The sequence below is a fragment of the Amblyraja radiata genome, chromosome 26, assembly GCF_010909765.2.
Source record: "Amblyraja radiata isolate CabotCenter1 chromosome 26, sAmbRad1.1.pri, whole genome shotgun sequence".
In the NCBI taxonomy this organism is placed as follows: domain Eukaryota; kingdom Metazoa; phylum Chordata; class Chondrichthyes; order Rajiformes; family Rajidae; genus Amblyraja; species Amblyraja radiata.
Window position 1 is genome coordinate 10,924,040 of NC_045981.1, and position 23,140 is coordinate 10,947,179.

The 23,140-nt window shown below is 43.3% G+C and overlaps 1 protein-coding gene across 1 annotated transcript in view; it reads right to left on the reverse strand.

Moving 5' to 3' along the window:
• Positions 1–23,140, reverse strand: part of rptor (regulatory associated protein of MTOR complex 1) — a 292,628-nt gene that overhangs the window by 108,552 nt on the left and 160,936 nt on the right. Inside the window, exons 14-18 of the mRNA XM_033044242.1 lie at positions 15,809–15,883; positions 15,518–15,583; positions 13,145–13,336; positions 3,262–3,402; positions 1,289–1,409 (exon numbers count right to left, since the gene is read on the reverse strand). Of these exons, the coding sequence (XP_032900133.1) occupies positions 1,289–1,409; positions 3,262–3,402; positions 13,145–13,336; positions 15,518–15,583; positions 15,809–15,883 (595 nt within the window). The remainder of the gene's footprint in view (positions 1–1,288; positions 1,410–3,261; positions 3,403–13,144; positions 13,337–15,517; positions 15,584–15,808; positions 15,884–23,140) is intronic.

Genomic DNA, 23,140 nt, shown 5'->3' on the forward strand with positions numbered 1-23,140 from the left:
AATGGCTTTACTTGTGAGAATGTATTATGATAACTCAAAACAAAAGTTGTAAATTTAGACAGTTTTTGAGACTAATCATTTTCAAGATCACCTCCAAAAGATATTTTTCAATAAAGGGTGTTCTGGATTAAAACTGAGAATGCTCTTTATAGGGCGGCGCAGCAGCAGAACTGCTGCCTTACAGCGCCAGAGACCTGGGATATGAGTGCTGTCTGTACGGAGTTTGTACATTCTCCCTGTGACCACGTGGGTTTTCACCGGGTGCTTCGGTTTCCTCCCACACCCCAAAGACATACAGGTTTATAGGTTAATTGGCTTTGGTAAAAATAATAAAATTGTCCCTAGTTCGTAGGATAGTGCCAGTGTACAAGGATCGCTGGTCGGCACAGACTCGGTAATCCAGAGGGCCGGTTTCCACGGTGTATCTCTAAACTGAACTAAACGGTATTCTGAAAGTTTGTTAGCGCAAGTCTGTCTTGTGCCAGCGGAAGAGCAACTATAACATTGTATTGGATGGATGTGTTAACATATAGCCTTCCTCATATGTATAAATGTAGTTTCTAAGATTGATTCAATAAAGGGAAATGTTTTGACACATGAATAAAAACCTTCTTGCATGGCTACATGGGGGTGGTGGAGTCTATGGATCTGTGCACACTGACAACTGCCATAATGCTGGTTTACGTTAATTAAGGAAAGAAATCTTTAATATATCCGACTTCATCCAGTCCATCACTTGTGCTGTGGATTCTTTGACATGAAGCAAACATCTTCTGATAGGATAAACAGCAGCTGTGCTAACAATCTCTACGTCTGAAAATGAAGCAAGAGCAATTATTTAATATATTCAACTTTCTTGATGAGTTTAGTTTAGAGATACGGCACGAAACAGACCCTTCGGCCCTGCTGACCAGCGATCCCTATCCTACTAATGCTATCCTACACACACCAGGAATAATTTGCAATTTTACCGAAGCCAATTAACCTACAAACCTGTTCGTCTTTGCAGTGTGGAAGGAAACTGGAGCATCCGGAGCATCCAGAGAAAACCCACGCAGGTCATGGGAAGAACGTACAAACTCCGTGCAGACAGCACCCGAGGTCAGGTTCGAACTCGGGTTTCTGGCGATGTGAGGCAGCAGCTCTACCGCTGCCATCCAAATTAACCTGGACTAATTTAGCTTGAATAGGGCATGGGACATAATTTACAATATACCTGAAAACAACATTTCTGTATTACTTTGACTTTAATGTTAAACTCAAGAAAGTACAGGTTGAAAATATCTACCGATCACACTGGCAGGGGAGGGAAGCGGGTAGTTCTTCTCTTCTTCCATGAACTGCAACGCCACGGTGCAGAAATTACTTTCATACTGAATGACAAGATGACTGAATGCCACAACCAATTCCTGCCAATTAAAAAAAATAAACCTGTCAAGCTGAATAAATTAAACATGGAATAAATTCAACAACCTAAATTAGGTTTTATGTCATTGCCCAAAACACAAGCGATAGGAGGAAGTTTCCAGAAAAGCATCAAGAGGCATAAATCCGAATTAACTCAACTTCAACCACTGTAAATCCATGCAAGCAAAAGATTAAAAAATCATTTACAACCTTTTCGTCAAGATCATCATGCATCCGGGCCACAATAAAAATTAGACCATCTCAGCCCTCACTCAAAATATAGAAGTATAAAGATGCAATTAAGAAACACAGTGACAAAATGTGCAGACACAAGGAACTGCAGATGTTGGTTTACAAAAATAAAAGACACAAAGTGCTGGAGTGCCTCAGCAGTCAGACAGCATGGCTGGAGAACATGGATTGGTGACGTTTCTGATTGGAACCAAAATATGCATCGTATAAAGAGGGACAAAAAATATCCTTGATAGGAAAAATAAAATATTTGAAAGTATTTAAATGGGGACAGAGCCCAATAATGTCAATAATCTTTGATGTTAATAAATTTATGATTTTTACATGAAGACATTGAGTCCTGATGCAGGGTCTTGATCTGAAACGTTGACTTGCCCGTTTTTCTTCCACAGGTGCTGATTGACCTGCTGAGTTCTTCCAGCATTCTGCTGTTGTTTAAATCAAGACTCTTTTTGAATTCTATTCTGCAGCTCTGCAAGTGATGCCCTTTCATATGAAAGGCAATGTTGTTTCTCAATAGACTTTACACATGCAAGAGAGCACTGTCCATCAGCTCGCTTCAGAACAAGAGGACCCTACACCATTCCCCGCACTCCGAACTTTACTTGGAAAGGTGTGACGGAAAGAAGGTTAATCAAATTAACATTCAATCGATGGAGAAAGGTGAAGGTGGACTGAGATCCTGCAAATATATGTTTCAGCTTCAGAATTAACATAGTCTATTCATGCATGTCTCAGGGTATCAATAGTCTTCGCCTGTTTCTGTGCTTTATGATTCTATGACTCATTTAAGCGAGTCAACCTTTTTTCTCAGTCTACCCTGTCATTGTCAGTGGGTCAGCCGTGATCACAGTGAATGGCGGTGCTGGCTAGAAGGGCCGAATGGCCTACTCCTGCACCTATTGTTTATTGATACTGGGACTCTTGAGCAAACATTTCAAAGCAGCATTGCCGATTTTCATCGTTTTGCACGCGTTTAAACGTAAAAAGTATGCAAAAATGGAACCAAGGGACAGAAAACCCACACGTGCCAAACAAATCAGCGCTTCACCGAACCAAATCAAAACCAGTAGCCATAGATCTGACCAATGATCCCAGACCTGAGATGTTATTGGTTTGTTTCCACAGATGGTGCCTTGCCTGCTGTGTTTCCAGCATTTCTTACTTTTATTAAAGAGTGATGATTCAGCATTAAATGAGCACATACAAACTCTGCATCACACCGTCACAAAGATCTCATTTTTATAATAAAAAATAAGCAAACGCAAAAGGCATTTGTGCATTCCTGTTTGGATTTGTGGAATTATCGGGCACCATATAATTGTTAACTCTCTCTCTCTCCTATTGCAGGCATGCTACTGTTTCCAAACGGAAAGAACTACTTGTTCTAGGCTCCTTTAAATTGTCCCAAATGGGGAAAACATTGCAAGCTGCCTTTATTATACTCTGGCAATGATAGGAAGCCTTTCGTGCAACTACCAATTGGTTAATGCTCTTAATATTCAAGTATTGTCCAAGTTTCTGAAATGGTCGACTGTGAAATATTTATCTATCCAATAACACAGAAATGGTGAGAAAAGTCAAAAGGCTTAAACCACCCACCTTCCGAACGACAGGACTTCCATCATTTATTAACTGGGCTAACATCATAGCTACGTTGTGATCAATTGTTGTGGAATGATCAGTTCTCTCTGCTGAATTACCTACGAATGTGCCCAAGGCAAACACAGCAGAACATCGCACCTGGAAAAAAAGTTCACAAAAACTCTCAGAGAAAAAAAAAGACTTGCAATCTTGGGATCATATTTTAATGCCATGCGATTTTACAGTTTTTATTTTGCTAAAGTATCTTAACAATTTGTAACTATTCAAACATGCTGTAGGAAATATATCTAGAAATCCTCCAAGACCAAGTATCAAATGAAGTACATATACAGGATTGGACACTTGGACGTGTACATAGATCGGAAATGTTTATTGGGATATGGGCAAAATGTGGATGAATGGGACTAACTTAGATCGGGCATCTTGGTCGGCATGGATGAGTTGGGCCGAAGGGCCTGTTGATTCTGACTCTATTCACCAAATTATGCCATTGTGAACAGTATAATCACAATAGTTTAAAGAAGGCTTCAGCAACAATATTCAGTATTGTGGCTGCAGTTAGGTTGAAACTTCAGAAACAGCATCATAGGGCGGTCACGGTAGCGCAGCGGAAGAATTGCTGCCTTACAGCGAATGCAGCGGGAGAGACCCGGGTTCGATCCCGACTACGGAAGCTCTCTGTGCGGAGTTTGTACGTTCTCCCCGTGACCTGGGTTTTCTCTGAGATCTTCGGTTTCCTCCCATACTCCGAAGGAAGACCTATTGTCTATTGTTTGTAGGTTAATTGGCTTGGTAAATGTAAAAATAAATTGTCCCTCGTAGGTGTAGGATAGTGTTAATGTGCGGGGATCGTTGGTCGGCGCGGACCAGGTGGGTCGAAGGGCCTGTTTCCGCGCTGTATCTCTAAACCAGACAAAACAAATCTAAAATTTAAAATGATGCAAAACCAAACGCAGTCAGTCAGCCCCAGAAAATATGCCATCGATCCCAATTGGAGCATATTTTGCCACCCTTAGCTGGTGAGGTGTGCAGTACGTAAATTGATTGATTGATACTGTATTGTCACATGTACTTGGTACAGTGAGATTCTTTGTTTGCAAAAGTCGCCACGTAAAGATTGTCGAAAAAGTTACAGAGTATTCAGTATAGTCCCTCTTCTTCAGCTAAGCTAACTTTTAGTGATGATGGCTGGGGACTAGGACACTGATAGAACTCCACAGTTCTTCTTCAAAATACTACCATGGCATTTTTCATAATGATATTTGGGCAGCAAAGTGGCGCAGCGGTCGATTTGCTGTGTTACAGCGCCAGAGACCCGGGTTCGAACCTGAGGAAGGGTGCTGTCTGTACAGAGTTTGTACGCTCTCCCTGTGACTGCGTGGGTTTTCTCCGGTTTCTGCAGTTTCCTCCCTCATTCCAAACACGTACAGGTTTGTTCCTTAATGGGCTTCGTTGAAAAATACTGTAAACTGTCCCTAGTGTGTCGGAGGGTGCTAGTGTACGGGGAGATTGCTGGTCGAGGTGGACTTGGTGGGCCGAAGGGTCTGTTTTCGCGCTGTATCTCTAAACTAAACTAATGTAAATTATGTTAGTATCAGGGGTGGCTGCCAGCACAGACTCAATGGGCTGAAGGGTGTTGAATCTGTGGAATCCTTTGCTACAGACAGCTGTGGAGGCAAAGTCAGTGGATATATTTAAGGCAGAAATAGATAGATGATTAGTACGGGTGTCAAAGGTTATGGGGAGAAGGCAGGAAAATGGGGTTAGGAGGGAGAGATAGATCAACCATGATTAAATGACAGAGTAGACTTGATGGGCTGAATGGCCTAATTCTACTCCTATCACATGATTTCCTTGCTGTTTGTCTCCATGATTCTATGACATGGAAAATGGATTCAGAATCTTCCAAAAGACAATATTATCTCCCTAGGTGCCGCGCTGCAGTGTCAAACTGAGAAGCAGGAATGCTAGTAACTGAGTCACATCTGGCATTTCACATTCCAGTGGAAGATCAGATCTACGTGCCAGTTCATTGAATGCAAAAATGGAACCTAAGTTGTTGATTTGCAAAGCTTCACATTAATAAATTGTATGAACTTCAGCATTTTTTTGTTAGCTGAGTGAAAAATAATTGTCTTGCTTTGCTCGACTGCAGGCACGAGCCGTGACTCACTCGTGTCATGTACGTCAGATGTTTAGGGGGATCAAGAGCCACTGGAAAACCGAGCACATAATTTATCTGAATATTTCTCAAGTGCTGCCTTTTCATAAAACCACAGACCATGACCCCATAAATGACGAGTGAGGAAATACTCCAACCACCAAATCTCCTGACATTCATTGTTTAATAATAATAATAATAATAATAACTTTATTTATAAAGCACTTTAAACAACTGCAGTTGCCACAAAGTGCTGTACATGAGAACTCATGGACAAAAAGCTATTACAAACAATTAAAAACCATTAAAAAAAAACGTAAAACGAAGGACTATAAAAAACACACTAAAAATTAAAAGACATTAAAAGCACTAAGAACAGGAGCAATGCCTCAGCCAGTGTCGAAAGTCAAAGATTAAAAATGTGTTTTTAGGGAGGATTTGAAGATGGACAGTGAGGGGGCCTGTCTGATGTGCAGCGGCAAGGTGTTCCAGAGTGCCGGAGCAGCAACAGAAAAGGCTCTATCCCCTCTGGGCTTCCGCTTAGACCTTGGTACCTCAAGGAGCAGCTGATCAGCTGACCTGAGGCACCGGGCAGGAGCATATAGGTGGAGCAGCTCAGAGAGGTAAGGCGGGGCGAGCCCATTCAACGATTTAAAAATAAATAAAAGAATTTTGAAATGAACTCGAAAGTGCACTGGGAGCCAGTGAAGGGAGGCCAAAATTGGCGTAATGTGCTCCCTTTTTCGAGTTCCGGTCAAAAGGCGAGCGGCAGCATTTTGAACAAGCTGGAGACGAGCCAATGAAGCTCGTGCGACTCCAGAGTAGAGTGCGTTACAGTAATCCAGCCTAGATGTAATAAAGGCATGGATTACTGTTTCAAAATGCTGCCGCTCGAGAATGGGCTTCACCTTTGCCAGCTTCCTTAGGTGAAAGAAGCTGGACTTAATATTTGTTTATCTAGTTTAAAATCACCGTCCATCCTAAAACCCAGGTTCAAAACGGTTGGCTTTACAGACAATGCCAGTGGACCCAAGTCAACAAAGGGAGGTTCACGGCAGCCATTGGGGCCAAACAAAATCACCTCTGTCTTCTCTTCATTAAGTCCCAGAAAGTTTAAGGCCATCCAGGACTTAATGTCCTCAAGACAAGACAGAAGTTTAACTAACAATCTATTTAACTAGCCATTGTGGAAACAAAGAACTGCAGATGCTGGTTTTATAAAAGAAGACACAGAGTGCTGAAGTAGTTAAGCGGGTCAGGCAGCATCTCAGGAGAACATGGATACTGTAGGTGACGTTTCGGGTCGGACCCTTCTGAAGCACCCCGAAACGTCGCCTAACCATGCTCTCCTGAGATGCCGCCTGACCCGCCAAGCCACTCCAGCACTCTGTGTCTTCCCTTAACTATCCATTTATACTTATTCTATTGTATATTACTTGTATTTTATTGTTTTAGATTGTATTTTACTATTGTATTATACTTATTATATTTATATAGCTGCTTGATGAGTCTTGGTGTGCAAAGAAGTTGTGCTATTTCTCCATATTATAACATAAATATTTAAAAAAATTCACTGCCTGAAATCCCGAGATCACGAGGGGCTTCACAGACGTGCAAGGTTTTCCTTTCTTTGTCATTCCCCTGCCTTGGCATCTCAAGGGATGAAAGAAAAACAACCCTTCAGTCAGACGTCTATAGTTAATCAGTGGTGAGCCTCATTAGACAGTGTACATGATCACATGGGATTGCTTTGGCTGTGATCCTATCAACAGATGACAATATTCAACAGACCCACAAACAGAACAAGCAATACGTCACAGGATAGCTGCCGCTGGTGGCAGCTGTAACCCACTGGAATAAAGGAGGAGTAAGTCTAAAAATAGAAAAAGGAAATCCAATTTGTATTATTATGCCATGCTAAACCGTTGCCATTTTAAAGACCTGCTACCACAGTTGCACACTTTTTAGTCTCGAAAAGCATCTCTGTTATTGTCAGCTGTCACTGATTTATACGTTATTTGGCGAGAAAAATGGCAATGTTTAGGAAACATTTGGAGGGGTACATGGATGGGAAAGAATTAGATGGATATGGGCCAAACGCAGGCAGGATTAGTGTAGATGGGGCATGTTGGTCGCCATGGGCGAGTTGGGCTTGTTTCCATGCTGTATGTTTTTTTTTCTTTTTTGTGTTGTTCTTTTGTCCTGTTTTAGTTAATTTTTGGTTTATTAGGCTGTGTATATGTGTGGGTGGGGGGGGGAGAAACATGTTTTTGGTCTCTGCCTTCGGGTGGATGCGACTTCGCTTGTCATATCCCCCGTCTCCGCCTGCGCCGAGGCCTAATAGTGGAGCTGGCAGCCTCGGAGCTGGGGCAGCATTCCAGCGGCAGCGGCGACCCGACCTCGGAGCGGGCAGCGGCAGCGGCGACCCGACCTCGGAGCGGGCAGCGGCGGCGACCTGACCTCGGAGCGGGCAGCAGCGGCGACCCGACCTCGGAGCGGGCAGCGACGGCGACCTGACCTCGGAGCGGGCAGCGGCGGCGACCTGACCTCGGAGCGGGCAGCGACGGCGACCTGACCTCGGAGCGGGCAGCGGCGGCGACCTGACCTCGGAGTGGGCAGTGGTAGCGGCAGCGGCGACCCGACCTCAGAGCGGGCAGCGGCAGCTGCGACCCGACGTCGGAGGATCGACCGCGGGCCTAGTGGACGACATCGTCGGGAGCTCGCAGGTCACAGGTTGGTGACCTGTTCTCCGGAGCTCCCGCGACAACAGCTGCGTCCACTGGACTGGAGGGTGGCAGCTTCGGCGGCTTCGACCACCCCGGGCCACGGAGTTGAACCGGCCCGTTCGCGGAGCTTGGATTCAGCCGCGGGACTGACATTGCTTACCATCACCCGGCAGGGTCACAACATCCGAAGCCTGGATCGCCTCGGCGCAGAGGGAGAATAAGAAGGGAAGAGACAAAGACTTAAGACTTTTGTCTTCCATCACAGTGAGGAGGTGCCTGGTGAACTCACTGTGGTGGATGTTAATTTGTGTTTATTGGGTGTTTTTGTCATTTTTTACTATATGTAGGACTGCAAGGCAATGACATTTCGTTCAGACCGCAAGGTCTGAATGACAATAAAGGCTACTTTGACTTTGTATGATTATTATTCTATGTAAAAATCCTAAATACAAGGTAGCGTTAAAGTCCACCTAACACACTGTCAAAAATCCAGAAATCTCAGGATTTCAGCAGTTCTGGCATAATAGATGGTATAATGACTTGGATAGGTTGGATGAGTGGGCAGATGCATGGCTGATGCAGTATAATGTGGATAAATGTGAGGTTATCTGTAGATCAAACAGCATTGCTGAATTGATCCGTGTCTGGTTTTGCTGCTGACCTGATCAATAATCCATGTCCGCATTCCACCAGGTGGTAGTGTGGAAACCGGACATGGATTATGGATCAGGTCAGCAGCAAATCCAGACACGGATCAAATCAGCAATACTGTTTGATCTACTTTGGTGGCAAGAACAGGAAGGCAAATTATTATCTGAATGGTGTCAGGTTAGGAAAAGGTGAGGTGCAATGAGACCTGGGTGTGCTTGTACATCAGTCACTGAAAGTAAGCATGCAGGTACAGCAGGCAGTGAAGCAAGTTAATGGCTGAGTTTAGGAGCAAGGAGGTCCTACTGCAGTTGTACAGGGCCCTGGTGAGACCGCACCTTGAGTATTGTGTGCAATTTTGGTCTCCTAATTTGAGGAAGGATATTATTGCTATTGAGGGAGTGCAGTGTAGGTTCACCAGGTTAATTCCCGGGATGGCGGGATTGACATAGGATGAAAGAATGGGTCGACTGTGCTTGAATTCACTGGAAATTAGAATGATGAGAGGGGATCTTATAGAAACATATAAAATTCTTAAAGGATTGGACAGGCTAAATGCAGGAAAAAATGTCCCCGATGTTGGGGGAGACCAGAACCACAGGTGACAGTTTAAGAATAAGGGGAAGGCCATTTAGGGCTGAGATGAGGAAAAACTTCTTCACCCAGAGAGTTGTGAATCTGTGGAATTCTCTGCCACAGAAGGCAGTGGAGGCCAATTCACTGTATGTTTTCAAGAGAGAGTTAGTTTAGCTCTTAGGGCTAAAGCAAAATATGGGGAAAAAGCAGGAACAGGGTACTGATTTTAGAAGATCAGCCATGATCATATTAAATTGCTTACTCCTGCACCTATTTTTCTATGTTCTATGTTTCTATGAATGGGTGATGTTTTGGGTTGAGACCCTTCTTCAGACTGGTTAGGGATAAGGGAAACGAGAGATATAGACAGTGATGTGGAGAGATAAAGAACGATGAATGAAAGATATGCAAAAAAGTAACGATGATAAAGGAGACAGGCCATTGTTAGCTGATGGTTGGGTGAAAATGAGAAGCTAGTGCGACTTGGGTGGGGGAGGGATAGAGAGAGAGGGAACGTAGGGTTATCTGAACTGAAGAAATCAATAATCATACCACTGGGCTGTAATTCCCCTCTGTGATTCCCCCTTCCCTCCAACTCTCCATCATTTTCGCCTCCTCCAACGTGACCCCACCACTCGCCATGTCTTCCCATCTCCCCCCCTGTCTGCTTTACGCAAAGACCGCTCCCTCCGTAACTCCCTGGTCAATTCTTCCCTACCCATCCGCACCACCCCCTCCCAGGGCACTTTCCCTTGCAACCGCAAGAGATGCTACACGTGTCGCTTTACCTCCCCCCTCGACTCCATTCAAGGACCCAAGCAGTCTTTCCAGGTGCGACAGAGGTTTACCTGCATCTCCTCCAACCTCATCTATTGCATCTGCTGCTCTAGATGTCAGCTGATCTACATCGGTGAGACCAAGCGTAGGCTTGGTGATCGTTTCGCCGAACACCTCCGCTTGGTCCGCATTAACCAACCTGATCTCCCTGTGGCTCAGCACTTCAACTCCCCCTCCCATTCCGAATCCGACCTTTCTGTCCTGGGCCTCCTCCATCGCCAGAGTGAGCACCATCAGAAACTGGAGGAGCAGCACCTCATATTCTGCTTGGGCAGTCTGCATCTCGGTGGCCTGAACATTGACTTCTCCAATTTCCGGTAGCCCTTGCTGTCTCCTCCCCTTCTCAGCTCTCCCTTAGCCCTCTGGCTCCTCCTCTTCCTTTCTTCTTCCCGCCACCACCCTGCATCAGTCTGAAGAAGGGGTTCGGCCCGAAAAGTTGCCTATTTCCTTCGCTCCATAGATGCTGCCGCACCCGCTGAGTTTCTCCAGCAATTTTGTCTACCACTGAGCTGTAAGCTGCCCAAGCAAAATATGAGATGCAGTTCCTCCAATTTGCGTTTAGCCTCACTCTGCCAATGGAGGAGACCTCGGACAGAAAGGTCTGTGTAGGAATGGGAAGGAGAATTAAAGTATCCAGCAACCGGGAGATCAGGTAGGTTTAGGCGGGCTGAGCGAAGGTGTTCCACAAAACGATCGCCCAGTCTGCGCATAGTCTCGCCGATGTATAAGAGTCTACATCTTGACAATGGATATAGTAGATGAGGTTGGAGCAGGTGCAAGTGAACCTCTGCCAAACATAAAAGGACTGTCGGGGTCCCTGGAAAGTCGAGAGAGGAGGTAGAGTAATAGGTGTTGCATCTTCTGCGGTTGCAGGGGAAGGTACCTGGGGAAGGGGTGGTTTGGGTGGGAAGGGATGAGTTAACCAGGGAGTTGCGGAGGGAACGGTCTCTGCGGAAGGGGAAAGGGGTGGAGATGGGAAAATGTGACTGGTGGTGGGATCCCGTTGGAGGTGGCGGAAATGTCGGAGGATTATGCGGTGTTTGCGACGGCTGATAGGGAGGAAGGTAAGGACTAGGGAGACTCTGTTTCTGTTGTAACTAGGGGGATGCGGAGCTGTGGGGTACAGAGGAGACACGAGTGAGGGCCTCGTCTATGATGGGAGAGGGAATTCCCTAAAGAATAGATTTAATACACTAACTATGTACTAACTCTCCAAATACGACAACAATGTACAACTCACTAAATACAAGAACCATGTACTAACTTTACACATACACCAACCAAGTACCAATTTTCCACTTCAGGTCCAATCTAATGCAAACTAAAGTTGATATTTTGTTCAAATAATAATAACTAAAAAGTTAATCAGAACATTGAGCTTTGTTGAAGGTTTCATTTTTCAGGTCGGGGGGAGTTTCCCCCGCCACGGGTACCATGTAATCCCGTGCTACCTGCTCCATGGTCGGATAGTCGGCGACTAAACCGTCTCCCCCACCTGGTTTGTCAGGTGAGGAGGGGGCTGTGGACCCCCAGCAGGACCAAAAACAAGACCTGTCAAAAGGGCGGATGAGCTCCTAGCGAGCCAACAGCCATCCACACTTCAGTAGAAGTTGCGATCACTGTCGTACACGGCATTGTAAGGCACCTTGCCCGTTGTTTTTTACAACGATGATGATGATGATTTTGGCAACGACTTCAGTTTTCAATACCCTTCACTATCTGTCTCTATATGAGCAATTTTTACACAGAAATATTTTGTCATATAAGGCATATATGCGTTGATTCATTTCGAGCTTACTATGGAAACAGTGACACAAAGGTTAGCAACATTCAGCATAAGATGATCTCTCCCAGTATATTTACTATAACAAATAACTATTCAGTGAAACTTAAGTGGCTATTAATACAGTCATCAAAACAAGCCATTCATCCCACCATGTTCATGCTAATCTGTGGCACCCACCCACCACTTCCAGCACTTCAATGCTGAAGTGATTTAAATGCTCTACTTGACGCCTCTTAAAATGCAATCAGTGCCTCTGCTTCCACCACTCTCTCTGATAGTGTATTCCAGATACTATCACACTCTGGGTGGAAAAGGTCACCTTCAAATCCCACCTAAAGCCCAAGCAGTGGAGCCGCAAAGCCTCAATAAATTCTGTGTGGAACAAAATACACCCGCCCACTTTGTTTCAATGAGATCTGCATCAACTTTGTACACAATTCTGATATAATACTGTTAGAAATATCAATAAAATGGAAACTGGTAAAAGACGCACCTACAATGAGATACCTGTGTTGTTTAGTTATACAGCGTGAAAACAGCCCACTGCGTCCACGCTGACCAGTGATCACCCGTATACTAGTTCAATCCTACATATTAGAGACAATTTACAGAATCCAATTAACCTACAAACCTGAACGTTTTTGGAGTGTGGGAGGAAGCTGAAGCAACCAGGGAATACCCATGTGGTCACAGGGAGAATGTACAAACTCCGCGCAGTCAACACCCATAGTCAGGATCGAACCCGGGTCTCTGGCGCTGTAAGGTAGCAACTCTACCGTTGCGCCACCGTGCCGCCCTCATTAGAGTCTCCCTCATTTTCTTCTGATTTTATCATTGTCACTGAATGCACTGGAAGCAGCCACAGGGCATAAGGAATAGGAGTAGAATTAGGCCGTTCGGCCCATCAAGTCTACTCTGCCATTCAATCATGGCTGATCTATCTTTCCCTCCTAACCCCAATCTCCTGCCTTCTCCCCATAACCTCTGACACCCGTACTAATCAAGAAACTATCTATCTCTGCCTTAAAAATATCCACAGACTTGGCCTCCACAGCCTTCTGTGGCACAGAATTCCACAGATTCAGCACCCCCTTTGACTAAAGAAATTTCTGCTCATCTCCTTCCTAAAGGTTTAGAGTCTTTTACCTCGGGTATTGAATCGGAGAGAAGACTGTACAATTTCTCATGTGCGATGTCTCTTACACCACACCAGCGAGCGGCGTCAAAGTTCTGCCAGATGCGACCCAAGCAAATGGCCACCCACTGGCGCAGTAAAGGGTGAGGATCATTCAACTGTTCCAGGCAGATGGCTATCAGATTACCCTGCAGGCAGGCCTCCTGCACAAACAAAAGAAAAATACATCTAATGAGGTAACATCTCTGTGTATTCCACAAGCTTTTACAATTCACTTCATTGTTACCTGGCATTCTGCTCATTTACGTTGAGGCAACGATACTCCATGCATTGGTTTAAGATGGTCTTTGGCAATTTTAATTCTACAATGGAGAACTGTTTTAGTACTGACTATAGTCAATAGACAATAGGTGCAGGAGTAGGCCATTCGGCCCTTCGAGCCAGCACCACCATTCAATGTGATCATGGCTAATCATCCCCAATCAGTACCCCATTCCTGCCTTCTCCCCATATCCCCAGACTCCGCTATCCTTAAGAGCCCTATCTAGCTCTCTCTTGAAAGTATCCAGAGAACCGGCCTCCACCGGTTCTATTGTCTGACATTGTACTAAATTGTAGATTAGAACTTAAACCAATTTTAATTCTGTTGTAGAACAGACATTGAAAAAGTCCATCTTAAACCAATGTACGGGAGCTGGGATGTGAAGTATGACATCGGAGAAAGGATCTCGCAATTCTGTGCTGTTAACAGAAATCTGCTTGGGTTGGTTTGGTGTTGACATAAATCTACTTTGGATGGTTAATAAAAAATACATTTCATTTTATACCAGAAATCAATACTTTCATGTTCTGAAAAAAAAGTCTTGTTTATCAAATTATCACACTTTATCAGCATCCTTCATATATGAAGCATTTGTGCATAAAATATACGGGTTAAAAACTAAACGAGTGATAAAACCGGTAACAGTATCAGTCCCATCACAGTTTAGGGCCAGATCAGAACTAAAGAGCGCAGAGTGCGGCTGGGAGCTGGCAGAAACCAGAGTTTCATTTCAATAACATGCTGCAGTGTTCAGAACAGTTCAAGGAGAGGGGTAGTTGTGAGGAATTGGTATGGTACAGTGAAATTCATTTTTGCATACAGTTCAGTACCAGTATCACTGTATATAAACACTTGGGCACATATTAGATAAGCATCTCAGATACAGTACAAGTGTGCAGCAGTAGTACACTGAGACAGTACAGACAGTCGCCAGTTTGGCGCCATTTTCAAATCCCCCAGTTGATGTAAGTGCAGGGATCTTGATCTGACCATGAAGGTCTGTTGTCCTGGTGGGTGTGGCAGAGTCTGCCTGGCTGGGTTTAAAAGCGATTGTGGGACACTCACATTTCCATTCTGGCAGCGAGTGATTGTTTTCCGCAAATATCTGATTCCAACTGGCAGGGTTCACCCCTGTACGAGCACGGGAACTGCACATCAAAACTAAACGTAAACCCTGGGTCAGTAACACTCCTTTTGTGGAAGAGGTACAAGTGGTCCTGCAGATGTTATGCACATTCCTAGTTGCCCCAGTTGGGGCCTAGAGGGTTCTTTGTGACTAAAGTTGCTACAAGCTGCCTCTGCAATAGATGGCCAAAACCAGAACATTCATATGACGAAAGTATCCAAAGTACATTTGATGTAGATAAAATTCAAATGGATAAACATTTGGGGCAAAAGGAATGCAATAACTGCAGGAGTAGTTCTATTAGAAAGTAGCAAAGTTTAATACAAGTACTCCCTTGATATTCATAAGGAGTAGGATGTACTTGATCTGGAAATGCACAGAATGAAAGACGCTGAGTCCTCAAAATGCATCATGCTGCAGATGTGGTCAGGGCAATGATGTCAACTAAAAGAAATTTTTTTTAATGGATTATATCTGGGCAACTTTTATTTTCAGTTTTTTTGGAAAAACAATCAAGAACGATCAAGAACTCATACAAAAACTATTGGGGGTGGGGGGGGGAGGGAGACCATACAAAAACCAAGAAGATAGACACAAAGTGCTGGAGGAACTCAGCATCTCTGGAGAAAAAGGATGGGTGACGTTTCGGGTCTCGACCCGAAGCGTCTGAAGAAGGGTCCCGACCCGAAAAAGCAGGAGAGGTACCATTGGTAGTCTTGCAAATATTTCTCTCTCAATTTCATATATTAAAACAGATTACCTTTGCCTTAACTCTGAACTTGCTAGGCAGAAATGAACTGCCACATTTCCGAACTATAACAATAACAAATCTCCACATATAATTCAATGGGCGCCAATAAGTTAAGGATATCGTGAGGTCAAGATGGCACAATGTAAATACAAGGCTTTTTTAAATTAAATGTAGCTATCGCTTACCTGTCCCGTGTTATAGCTATTGACAATTACGGCTAAAATAAAAGCTGCCATTGTTCTGTGCTCAGCCTAAACAAAAACAAACTCAAATTAGCACTGCCACATAAATAAGCCATTATTTGCAACATAAAACATTTATAACAGTGGTTGTCAGGCAGATGACCATTTCCTGGCCGTGGTACGACACAGGTGATTTAAGTGAGAGGCATCATTTGCTTTAAAGTACCTGCCAGTTGTGCCTTGAAAGTTTTTTTTTTAATGTAGGTGTCTGAATAAAGATAAAATGGAACTCACCGGCATATACGGGTCTGCCAGAACAGAAAGGAAGTACTTGTGACCATTGTCTTTCACCAGATCAGCCTGGCAAGACTGAAAAATTAAAAGAAAACAGCACATCGTGTTATTAGGTAAAGACACCAAACAATTCTGGTGTAGATTTGCCTAATGTTACTATTATAAGATAATTGATCACGATTTCCCCTCTTCTGCAATAGGTGTACAACACGCAGACTCTTTATTTGTCTACTACCCAGGTGAAAGGTGAAGAATTAAAGGACGTTCTTTTAGGAAGGAGATGAGGAGAAACTCCTTTAGTCAGAGGGTGGTAGGTCTGTGGAACTCTTTGCCACAGAAGGCTGCGGAGGCAGTCAATGGATATTTTTAACGGCAGAGATAGATTCTTGATTAGTACAGGCGTCAGAGGTTATGGGGAGAAGGCAGGAGAATGGGGTTAGGAGGGAGATAAAGGTCAGCCATGATTTAATGGCGGAGTAGACTTGATGGTCCAAATGGCCAAATTCTACTATCACTTATGAGTCCCAGGTTTGAGAGCTTACTTTGGAAGTCAATCAGCCAATTTGTCAATTTTTCATGTCATAATCAACGACAACGTGTACAATGCTCAAGAATCCTTCGTGTCCGTGAAATGATCTGCATAACTCACGGCCAAGATATAGAAAGTTGGAAGTACAATTGTGTTTCTTAGAAAGAATATATAACATTGTATATCCACACAGTCTCTCCAGACTAATGAGATAATCAATCAACTATTTAATCAAAATTTAAAATCACTAACAGCGACTGAGCATTGAATTATAAGACGGTTCAAACCATTCAAACCAATCAAATCGGCATTCTAAATAACTCGAATCATTTAAGAAAAAAACAAGAGACTGCAGAAGCTGGAATCTGGAACAAATCACTTAAATCGCTGTGGGTAATGTATCTGTTCAAATGCTTTTAAATGCTTTGATAGTATCTGCTGCCATCACCTCCTGTGGCAGCTTATTCCATATACCCATCACCTGCTGTGCAAAAAACTTGCCTGTTAAATCCTCTTTAAATATTTCCCCTCTCACCTTAAATTTTTGCCCTCTAGTGTTAGAATCTTCTGACTTTGGAAAAGGTCTGTAATTGCCTACTCAAAGCTTTTCATTGTTCTTCGGTACACGTGACAACAAACTAAACTCCTCAAACTCAAACCCTATCTACATGCCTCATATTTTTGTACACCTCTACTCTATAAAAGGACAACTATTCTCCATTGAGAACAATCCTAACTAATCCAATCTCTCCTTGTGACGTAAAGCCCTCTATTCCAGGCAACCTCTTGTGGCCTCTTTCTGCAGTCTTTGAATAATTTCAGTGGGAGAGGGAGATAGATTTATAGCTAAGGAAGGAAGGCGCAAAAGGAGAGATGGGAATGCAGAGTTTGAGGTTGCAGTTAGATCAGCTGTGATCTTAGTAAGTGATAAAGCAGCCTTGAGGAGCCAAATGGCTACTCTGCTTCTCATCAGTATGTTTGCATGTTGGGAGTTGCAGCTTCACCAAGTGCAGCCAGCGCTGCTCCCAGCATGTCCTCATGGAACCATGGGTAACTCTCAGGGAGGTGCAAATGGTGTAAATATTATAACGTCAAAGATCGGATAAGGTGGAATGTCAGCACTTTTCTGGGTAAAAATATAACAAAGTTAGATCTTAAGAAAAACATTGCCGTTAGCATCTGACCTGGCCACATTTCAAAGACTTGACCAAAGTTAGGAATAACATATATTTTAATTAAATGCAACATGTTAATTATTATAGATGAACACATAAATGCAGGAATTATTCATTAATGTAGGCAGCATCTATAGAAGGAGAAAAAGTTAATGTTTCAGATCAAGATCTTGATGAAATCTCAATGAAACAGAAGCACTGTAGAAAGCATACTGTTCACTTCACAGCTTGATTTGGGACCTGCTCTTCCAAAGACTGCAAGAAATTGTAGAGATTAGTAGATGTAGCTCAGTCCATCACACAGACCAGACTTTCTACCACTGACTCCATCTACACTTTACGCTGTCTTGAAAAAATAGCCAAGGTCATTACTAAAGATTTGTCCGATTCAGGTCATTCCTTCTTCTCCCTGCTTCTGTCTTGCAGAAGGTACAGAAGCTTGAAAGTGCGCGCCACCCGACTCAGGAACCATTTCATCCCATCCACAATCAGGCTTCTGAACATGATGCCAAACTATCAGTATGAAGAAGGGTCTCGACCCGAAATGTTACCCATTCCTTCTCTCAGGAGATGCTGCCTGTCCCGCTGAGTTACTCCAGCATTTTGTGTCTACCTTCGATTTAAACCAGCATCTGCAGTTCTTTCCTGCACATGATGCCAAGTTAAAATGATCTCATCTCCCTGTACATGATCTATATCATCACATCATCTGTATTGGCCTTAGTTAGCAGGACTAATGGAAAAGCAGATATTGACAATTTCAAATATGTTCCACCAATGATAACTCGTTCATTTTAAAGATTACAAAAAGTGCTGGACACCGTCCGGCCGACCTCGGATACTGATCTCCCCACCATCATAGGGATCCACAGGAGTTGCTTCTCAAAAAGGCGGCCAGCAGCAAAGACCATACCGCCGTGGACTCATTTCACTTCTACCATCGGTAAGAAGGTCTAAGAATTTGAAAACCGTGACCTCCAGGTTCATGAATAGCTTCTTCCCAACAACCATCAGGCTCTTGAACACTAATGAAACACTCACTCAATTCTGAATATGGACTGTCTTGTTGCACTGAGGACTCTGGGTTTTTTTTTGCGCTAGTACTGGGGTTATTAATTAATTTAATTTTTTACCAAATGTTTATCTTCGAGTATTATCTTTACAGGCCTGGTATGCTTCTGCAAATGAGATTTTCATTATTCTGTTGTCAGTACATATGACAATGAAACACTCTTGACTCTCGATTAATCAGGTTTATTTCCTGGCATTCATAAGTAGACTGGATAAGTTAAAACAACTAAATTACAAATGTTAATCCTTAAGTGCGGGTACGTTATGAAGCACCTGCTAAGTCAAACTTCTTTAAAAATCTTCTAACAAAAATATAATATACCATTTAATCTACCATCTGAAGAATTTCCCCATAAAACATCAGTTTTGCTTGAATTTAAACTTCAAATACTGCTGGTCTGTACAACTCAACGTGAACTTTATAGGACTTAGGTTAGGCTGCATTTGGAGTATTGCGTGCAGTTCTGGTTGCCTCAGAACTTGTTTGCGGAAGGATGATGTGGAGGCTTCGGAGAGTAGGTTTACCAGATAGATGGCTGGAATGGAAGGTATGAACTATATGGAAAGGTTGGACAGACTTGAATTGTTTTCTCTGGTTGGGAGGAGACCTGCTTGATGTTTATATAATTATGAGAGGCATAGATAGGATAGACAGTCAGAACCCTTTTCCCAGGATGGAAAAGTTAAAGACTAGAGGAAATAGCTGAAAGGTGAGAAGGGTAAAGTGTAAATGTGCGGGGCTAGTGTATTTTTACACAGAGATTGGTGAGTGACTGAAATGCTCTGCTAGGGATGGTGGTTGAAACAGATACGATAATAGCATTTACGAGACTTTTGCACAGGCATTTAAGGGAATGGACGGATATGATTCTGTGCAGCCAGTCAAGAGATGGCCTTGTTTGGCATTGACATTGTGGGCCGATGGGCTTGTTCCTGTGCACTACTGTTCTATGTTCTGTAAACTATCTAAAGGGAATTTCACAACCTTAGTGGTGCAAGATGTGACCATACCACTTCAATAGTATTCCTTCCATAAGGAGTTTTGTTTCTTAATTTAAAAATGGTTATTCAAATGGCTGGTTCTGATCAATATTGAAAAGGCTCAGATGCTTTATTGAGTCATAATGAAGATTAATCTATATTTTTTGATTGTTTTGAAATGTATTGACATTAACCTGGGCTCATTTTGTTAGCTAAGCAAAGAAGAATGCAAAGCAGAAGGATCAACTTGGCAAATAGTTTTAAATGGAAGATTAGACAATGATTGCATACAAAGCATTTCTTCTCTATGAAGTCACACGCAGACATGACGGTGGCTGGCATTTTCCAATCAGCATTTTGGACCAAATGATACCAATTGCATTAAAAGAATGCAAACCTTAATGGAATCGGAAGTACACGTGGATCTATATTTGATTTTAAATGATGGTTACAGTCTAGCGTAATTTATTAACAAGTTAAAATGTTTATTTAATTAAAATTTGAATGTGATTCAATTTTCAAGTGCAGATGTATAAAAACGTACTTGTTGAAGTAAATTTTACGCGGTGCTGCTACTTGTTGTACTATTCTCCATTCGCATCAGTTATCAACCCATTCATCTCCCCCCTCCCCAAAAATTCAACAATCTGTGACATCTAGCTGAATATCTGCAATCTCTCTTTGTCGTGAGGCTAATGACATCGAGGATGGAAATGCCATTAATCCAATGTTAGATGTCTCAACTCATGAATTCTCTGCCTCAGAGGGCGGTAGAGACAGGTTCTCTGGATGCTTTCAAGAGAGAGCTAGATAGGGCTCCTAAAAATAGCGGTCAGGGGATATGGGGAGAAGGGACGAACGGGGTACTGATTGGGGATGATCAGCCATGATCACATTGAATGGCGGTGCTGGCTCGAAGGGCCGAATAGCCTACTCCTGCACTTATTGTCTATTGTCTAAAGGTGAGACCATTCCAATTCTTGAAGGTGAACTCACAAAGAATGGCCTGGGTAAACAACATGGGAATTATTATTTCCCTTAAAATTTAGGGAATTCCAGAAATATTGCTGTAATCAGGTTGGAATGTCATCAAGCCATAGAGATGAAGAAGCAAAGAAACGTGATGGGTGACAGAAGAGAAATAAAAATGATGGCTGCCTTCACATCAAGAGTCAAGTAGGTATAAGATGTAGACACAATGAATTGCAAATGCTGGTTTACACAAAAGGACAAAGTGGGGGCACAGTTGGGCAGCGGTTGAATTGCTGCCTTACAGCGCCAGAGGCCCGGGTTCGGTCCTGAATACGGGTGCGGTCTGTATGGAGTTTGTACTTTCTGGCTGTGACCTGCGAGGGGTTTTCTCTGGATACTCCGGTTTCCTCCCACACTCCAAAGACGGACAGGTTTGTAGGTTAATTGGCTTCTGTAAGTTGTAACTTGACCCTCGTGCGTAGGTTGATCGCTAGTCGGCATGGACTCAATGGACCGAAGCGCCTATTTCCCGGCTGTAAAGTAAAATTTAAAGTGCTGGAGGAACTCAACACCTCCGGAGAACATGGATAGGTGATGCTTCGAGTTGGGACCCTTCTTCAGGTATAAGATGATCACAGAGCACGTCTTCAATGACTTTGGCCCAGGTATGGAACCACAACTAAAATGCTGTAAAGCAGAGGGTTTTGAGAGCTCGGGATGAATCAGATGTGTAATTAGGTATATCTGAGACAGAACACAAACTTCAAAAGAAATCATAAATTAAGCTTGAGATTTTTTGCAAAGATAAGCCATTAAAAGTACTCCTACGCTGCAGCATGCGCAAACATTCACTGCCAGTGTCTCAGCAAAAAGTTCAAAAAGAAGACAACTTCAAAGTAGTAAGCTAAGGAAACATGTCATTTCTTCGCTGCCGTACAGTACAGATTAATTATGATCACGGAACTCGTACACTGCCGCTTCCGGCCCAAAACTGTCTTGAGAAAGTATTCAAAGAACTCATTTTGCTGCAAAAACTTAGTGTGGAAAACTATCCCAAGAATTGGATCTTCTTCAAAAGATTCGTTTACTTAGACCATTGAGGTTATTTGAAATCTTCCATAATGGAAATATTAGAAGATGTCTCTGTGTTTGGAATGCTGCTGCAACTCGTAAATCCTTCTTTCTATGATGGGGAATCCCACCCCAAAGCTACCATGACATTCACCTCGGCATCTCTCCATTCAAATCATTTATTTGTGTGAGCATTAAGATACACCTGGATTTTGCTGATCAATTCTTTCTGGCTAATACTGTAATAAAAAAAACATCAATGCCTACTTCAGTGACCCATTTGTGTTTAAACCAATTACAATCCCGTAGAAGATCTTTGCCTTTCTCTTTGCCTGTCAGAGCAAATACATAGACTAAATAGCACAGACAGGTCAGCTTATCTAGCCTATGCAATATTCATCACTATTTGAGCCTCTTGTTTTATCCCACTCTCAGTTCTTTTTGTCCCTCAGATGCATTTGTAGCTTCCCCGTTCATTCTTTGCATTGCACTCTTCTCAACCACCCTCCCCTTCATGGCCTTGGTATACCTCATGGCTTCATAAAGACAATGCAGCAGTTCTGAACTGTACCCACCGCCAGAATCCAGTACCACCAGGTTCTGGAGCAAATGTCTTGATTGAATTGATTGAAAGATACAGAATGGAAAGAGGCCCTTTAGTCCACGCTGACCATCGATCACCTGTTCACACTAGTTCTAATGTTATCCCACTTTCTCATCCACTCCCTACATGCTGGGTGCGATTTTACAGAGGCCAATTAACCTACAAAACTGCAGATCTTTGGACTATGGAGGGGAAACTGGAGCACCCAGAGAAAAAAACGCCTGTGGTCACAGGAAGAATGTACTAAATCCATATTAATAATAATAATGGATGGGATTTATATAGCGCCTTTCTAATACTCAAGGCGCTTTACATCGCATTATTCATTCACTCCTCAGTCACACTCGGTGGTGGTGAGCTACTTCTGTAGCCACAGCTGCCCTGGGGCAGACTGACGGAAGCGTGGCTGCCATTCTGCGCCTACGGCCCCTCCGACCACCACCAATCACTCACACACATTCACACACAGGCAAAGGTGGGTGAAGTGTCTTGCCCAAGGACACAATGACAGTACACACTCCAAGCAGGATTCGAACCGGCCACCTTGACACCACCCAAAGTCAGGATCGAACCTGGGTCTGTGGTGCCGTGAGACAGCAGCTCGACCAGCCTTACAGCTGTGCCACCCTAATTTTCCTACAACCATCAGGTTTTTGGAACCAATCTGCACAACCCTAATCCTACCTGTAGCCTCTTGCACTGTTATAATGAGGCTTAATGGAAGCTTGAAGACCACAGCTCATCATCCCTCCGGGCATATTATAAACTTCTGAACTCAAGATTAAAATCAATATTTCAATTATCCTTCTTTTCGTTTTAACTGCAGGTCAGACGCCTGCAGAATCAACTCAATTTTCCCTCTCCACCAGCATGACCTGACCTTGTGGACATTTCATAAAGTCATACATTTCACAGCTATTACATATGTT